The sequence below is a fragment of the Lupinus angustifolius genome, chromosome LG10 (assembly GCF_001865875.1).
Source record: "Lupinus angustifolius cultivar Tanjil chromosome LG10, LupAngTanjil_v1.0, whole genome shotgun sequence".
Taxonomy (NCBI): Eukaryota; Viridiplantae; Streptophyta; class Magnoliopsida; order Fabales; family Fabaceae; genus Lupinus; species Lupinus angustifolius.
Window position 1 is genome coordinate 2,510,368 of NC_032018.1, and position 5,773 is coordinate 2,516,140.

The 5,773-nt window shown below is 36.9% G+C and overlaps 1 protein-coding gene across 1 annotated transcript in view; it reads left to right on the forward strand.

Moving 5' to 3' along the window:
- Nucleotides 8-5,773, forward strand: part of LOC109357916 (dolichyl-diphosphooligosaccharide--protein glycosyltransferase subunit STT3A-like) — a gene marked incomplete at both ends in the record, with an annotated part of 8,284 nt that continues 2,518 nt past the window's right edge. Inside the window, 14 exons of the mRNA XM_019601971.1 lie at nt 8-135; nt 281-386; nt 472-522; nt 811-906; nt 1,072-1,131; nt 1,212-1,325; nt 1,765-1,851; nt 2,070-2,173; nt 2,268-2,363; nt 2,627-2,747; nt 2,849-2,929; nt 3,015-3,146; nt 3,250-3,477; nt 3,912-4,055. Of these exons, the coding sequence (XP_019457516.1) occupies nt 8-135; nt 281-386; nt 472-522; nt 811-906; nt 1,072-1,131; nt 1,212-1,325; nt 1,765-1,851; nt 2,070-2,173; nt 2,268-2,363; nt 2,627-2,747; nt 2,849-2,929; nt 3,015-3,146; nt 3,250-3,477; nt 3,912-4,055 (1,548 nt within the window). The remainder of the gene's footprint in view (nt 136-280; nt 387-471; nt 523-810; nt 907-1,071; nt 1,132-1,211; nt 1,326-1,764; nt 1,852-2,069; nt 2,174-2,267; nt 2,364-2,626; nt 2,748-2,848; nt 2,930-3,014; nt 3,147-3,249; nt 3,478-3,911; nt 4,056-5,773) is intronic.

Genomic DNA, 5,773 nt, shown 5'->3' on the forward strand with positions numbered 1-5,773 from the left:
ATGTAGTATAACCAGGTTGCTAAATGTTTCTAGATTTATTTTGTATTACCCTTCTATTTCTAGGTATCCTCTTGGTCGTGTGATCGGTGGGACTGTGTATCCTGGTTTGACCTTGACAGCAGGCACCCTATGGTGGTAAGCATTTGAAAATATAGTTAAGATGTTTGTTGTCGATTGTCACATCGTAACTTTTGTGTGGATTAAATTCTAATGTTAAATATCCATGCACACAATTATTTTGAACTTTATCGAACTGTTGACCATTCCCTTCTGGTGTCAGGATACTGAATTCCATAAACATCCCTCTCTCAGTAGAAACTGTCTGTGTGTTTACCGCACCTATATTCTCAGCCTTTGCTTCATGGGCAACATATCTTCTGACAAAGGTTTGTCCATGCTGAAATTGTGCCTTGTATATTTTTTCTATTAACTATGTGTTGGCTAATTTGCTGCAGCTGCTCGTTTTTGTAGGAGGTTAAGGGTACTGGGGCTGGTCTGACAGCAGCAGTTCTTTTAGCTATGGTGAATTTCTCAGCAGGCTTTGTGACTTAATGAGATTGTATTGAAATTTTTGTCTGATTATAAACGTTTGATTTATGGTCATAATGATCAAAGTTATAGGTTCAGCCATTCAACATTCTTATATTTTAATGCTCAACAAATCATTCTGTGATGTATATCACTATATCTATAGACTTAATGGTGGACTTATGGCAATGATTGTTCTCTTTAATATGTCTCAGTTGCTGGCCTTGACTTCCCTCTTAAATGTGATTGGTTGCTTGTCTCTGAATCTTGTTGTCTTTGCAGGTTCCCTCATATATATCTCGATCAGTGGCTGGCAGCTATGATAATGAAGCTGTTGCTATATTTGCTTTGATCATCACCTTTTATCTCTATGTTAAGGTGCTCTATGAAAGCTAGCAAGCTTACTTAATATTGAATGATCTTCTATAATGATATGGGTTGTATATGAATTGTCAGTTCTGTACAACTCTAGTCTGGATAGAATTCGCTTATGTCATCCTTTATTCTCCATTAAGTTTCTGACTTGATTTACATGTGATGCAGACACTAAATACAGGATCCCTCTTCTATGCCACTTTGAATTCCATAGCATACTTTTACATGGTAAGCTTTTAATGATCCTGTTTTTCTTGTTATATTTCCCTCTGGCTCTTATTATTTGTGTACATCTACTTATCTTGCAGGTTTGCTCATGGGGAGGGTACACTTTTATCATTAACCTTATTCCAATGCATGCACTATTGTGCATAGTAACTGGTCGCTATTCTTCCCGACTGTACATTGCATATGCACCTTTTGTAAGTATCTGTTTCAGCCATATAGTTATGTTAGTGTTTAATTGGACATTTGGAAAAATGCATGTTACTTTTCACGAGCTTGAAAAGGAAACCTCTAATTTTTATGACGCTTGATATAATTTTGGTAAAGGCTAACAGATTAATAAGGTGCTCTACAATGAGGTCTAATCATTAATGTGCTTGTTTCAGTAAATAAACATGGAATTTAGTTCTGGGTTGATTTCTATGTTGCACCTTATCAGAGAACATGTCATTCATTTTGGGTTATATGTTTACTACAGGATTTTAAATCTGCAACTTGTAAAATTCTTGCTGCGTGTTGCATTTTTATTTATATACAAGCCATACATCTTCCTGGATTGGATCTTGATATTGTATTTAGAAACTGTGGTTCTTCGTATCCTGTTCCTTGTTCACATTACGGATTTTCTCAATGCAGGTTGTATTGGGCACACTCTTGGCCTCTTTGGTGCCTGTGGTTGGATTCAATGCTGTTATGACATCAGAGCATTTTGCATCATTTCTGGTTAGCTCCCCCCTTGTTATTGGTTGAGGAATATTAATATATATATATATATCCACTATCTTGTTAAGTTTGGAATCCATAACTTCTGCAAACCCCATGTAATTTTAAATTTAATTATCTAATGTATCATACAAATGCTACTTGTTTTTTGGTAGTTAAAGTTTACCGTCTAGTCTCTTTGAAACCTTATTTTATTTTTCCTAATTTTTCTTGTGCAGGTTTTCATTGTCATCCATGTGGTGGCTCTTGTGTACTATATTAAAGGGATTCTTTCCCCCAAAATGTTCAAAGTAGCTGTGGCACTAGTTGTTTCTGTTGGCCTGTTAGTGTCCCTTTCGATTGGTTTATTTAATTGGGCTAAACCTTACAGGTGTAAAATTAAACTGACCCATCTGCTTGTCTTTTTTATTTTGCAGGGCAGTATGCTGTGCAATGATCGCAGTACTTATAGCACTGGTAGCTTCAAGCCCAACAAAGGGATGGAGTGGAAGAAGCTTAAGTCTACTAGATCCGTTAGTGCCTCATTTTCGAACCTTTTTCTATTCAAATCCTTCAATAAAATGATTATTAGTAAAATAACCTCTTATGACATGATCTCCTACAATTTTTTTCCTTTCTAAAATGCTTATCTCTGTGCGTGGTGCTTGCTTGTTCATCACTTTCATAATAAGTACGGAATTGCAGAATACATAGCTAAAGAACTCTAATTTTTTTGCAAAATATTTTCTTCTTATGATTTGGCTCTCAAATGTTTGAATTGTTTGCTGTGTAACAGTACCTATGCAAGCAAGTATATACCCATCATTGCTAGTGTTAGTGAGCATCAGCCACCTACCTGGCCATCTTACTTTATGGACATCAATGTCTTGGCATTCTTGGTTCCAGCTGGCATAATTGTAAGGTTTTTTACTTTTTGAAAAAAGGTTCTTTGTTTATTTCTCTCTTGTAGTATTATTCTATAAAAAAACTAAGTCATGTTGGTGCTTACATGCTGTAGGCTTGCTTTTTGCCCTTATCTGATGCAAGCTCTTTTGTGATACTTTACATTGTAACATCAGTATATTTTTCTGGAGTCATGGTAAGAATTATCTCAGGACTGTATTCTTTCAACCTATTATATTTTTATTTTATTTTATTGAAGATATTGTCGTGTTAAATATCAGGTTCGCTTGATGCTTGTACTTGCTCCAGCGGCCTGTATTTTGTCTGGGATTGCTCTTTCTCAAGCATTTGATGTTTTCACACGATCAATTAAGTTTCAGTTACCCAGCGTATTCGGTCATTCTCATGTTGATGTAAGCACTTGCTCTTTAATCTTCACCTTACCCAGCATTGCTTTACATACTTCCAGTCACTTCACGAGTTTGCCTAATTTATATTGTATTTTTGGTCATCAAGGCAGGGGATGCCAGTTCCGAAAGTGTTGTGCCAAATGATGTGGTGAAGACTGATAAAAGTGTGGACACATCAAAGGAACCGACCTCAAGAAAGAGCAAGAAAAGGGAAAAAGAACCTGTTGAAAAGCCTATTAGCAAGTCAAAAATAAAGAAGAGGCTTTTGGTTTTGCCTCTGGAAACATCCATCATTGCTATTATCTTGCTTGTGTTTCTAGGTGCCTTCTATGTGGTAATTTAATTTTTCATTTTCTGTACCTTGTGTAATTTAAAAAGCATGAAATCATTCATTTGAAGTTAGTTATCTACCTATGATAAAAGTTAGTTTATCTACCAACCGCAAAAGTAGAGTGTTTGTTATATACAAGTTGTTGTTTTTCTCCGCTACGAGTTTAGAATTTATTTATTCCTTTTTTAATTTTATCAATATGTTTCAATTTACTTTCATTGTTATACCCTTGGTAGTATCAAAAAATAATCCCATGTTCCTCCATTAAACATTGTAGGGATCTATTGTTAATAATCAATGAGGAATAAAATGTCTTCTGTTTATATTTGATCTCTAATTATTATTATCATTCTGATCATGGATGCCATTTTTATGTGACTGTGTATGTCATGATAAACAGAGTTAATTTTGATTCAGTCTCTTGATCTCTCTTGTAGGTCCACAGCGTATGGGCTGCAGCAGAAGCTTATTCAGCCCCTTCTATTGTCCTAACATCACATTCACATGATGGACTTCATGTTTTTGATGATTTTAGAGAGGCCTATGCTTGGTTGAGTCATAATACAGATGTAGATGATAAAGTGAGTTTCATCACATTTCCTTATTTTTAATGAATGGTTGATCATGGCTGTCTATACAAATTTTATTTGTCTTGCAAGCATTTTGGAATAAACTATATGCTCTCCTCTTAATTAGTTCAACATTTAGACTGATTACTGATGTTCTTTAGAAGAATGTTTGGAGTAAACTGAGTTTTAGCTTGCATGATTTACCGTGTTTTGATCTAATTCCTGAAACTTAGGTGTGTTTTGAAATTAAATAATTTTTCTGCAACATAAATTAAATGGACAGAATGTGGCATTTGTTTCTGTAGGCCAAGTAAGTAGGGCATTATGGCTGCTGATAATGGAACTTGACTGTTTACAATAGTTTGGTAGATGGAATGTGATAGGAATCTCTTAACAGCAGAAAAATAGTACAAGAGGTTGAGAAGAAAATAACAGTGCAGAGTATTTTATTGATGGTGCAGTAAACAGAATAGGAAATAACATAGTATTGGAAGAAAAGATAAGGTAATAACAATAGGAATATTTCCTCTCCTTGTGACAGATTGCCACCCCNCCTAATTTGCCCTGATCTTTCTTACGTTGTCTCTGATATACCCTTTGGATTGGGGGTCCATCAATACCCTCCCCAACGAGTAAGACCTTGTCCTCAAGGTCGAAGTCAGGGAAAGCAGATTTCAGCAACTCAAAGTCCTCCCAAGTGCTATCATGAACCGGAAGAGTAGACCATTGTATTAACACTTCCTTGTTGCCGTTCAACAATTTGCGACATCCTAAGACCTGTTCGGGCACAACCTGCAGTTCCCACTCCTCTGTCAAACCAATAGGAAACTGCTGACTTGGGATGCTCATCGGAATAGCAGCTTTCAATTGTGAGACGTGAAAAATGGGATGAACACGTGAATAATCCGGCAACTTCAGCTTATATGCCACCATACCGATGCGTTCCATAATCATAAAAGGTCCATAAAAACGGGGGCTCAACTTTTCATTCACCTTTTGAGTTAAGGAACGAAGTTTATATGGTTGGGCTTTTAAGTACACCATATCCCCAACCTTAAATTCCACCTCTCTGCGTTTTTTATCTGCTTGGTCACGCATCCTTTGTTGAGCTTTCAGCAAATTCAACTTAAGCTCTGCTAGTATCATATCACGTTTGGACAGCAACGTGTCTATCGCTGCTACCACAGTGCCCTCCTTACGAAAAGGAATGATCGTAGGAGGGTCGCGACCATATAATGCTCGAAACGGAGACATGTTAATAGAAGCATTAAAGGAACAATTGAACCATAATTCTGCCCATGGTAACCATTTCGGCCACTGCCGTGGCTGTTCATTCACAAAAAACAGCGTAAGTAAGTTTCCACAGTACGATTAATTACCTCCGTTTGTCCATCCGTTTGAGGATGGTAGGCGGAACTAAAACGCAGCTTGGTACCTGCCAACCGAAAGAGCTCCTTCCAAAACAAACTAAGGAAAACTCTATCCCGATCCGAAACAATGGAGCAAGGGAAACCATGTAGGCGGACTATTTCCTTCACAAATACTTGAGCAACCTCCTTAGATGTGTAGGGATGCAGTAAAGGAATGAAATGAGCAAATTTGCTCAATCTATCCACAACAACCATAATTGNTGTCACCCCTTTTTGCTTTGGGTAACCCACCAATGAAATCCATGGAGATGTCCTCCCAAACATGGTTAGGAATCGGAAGGGGTTGAATCAAACCAGCTG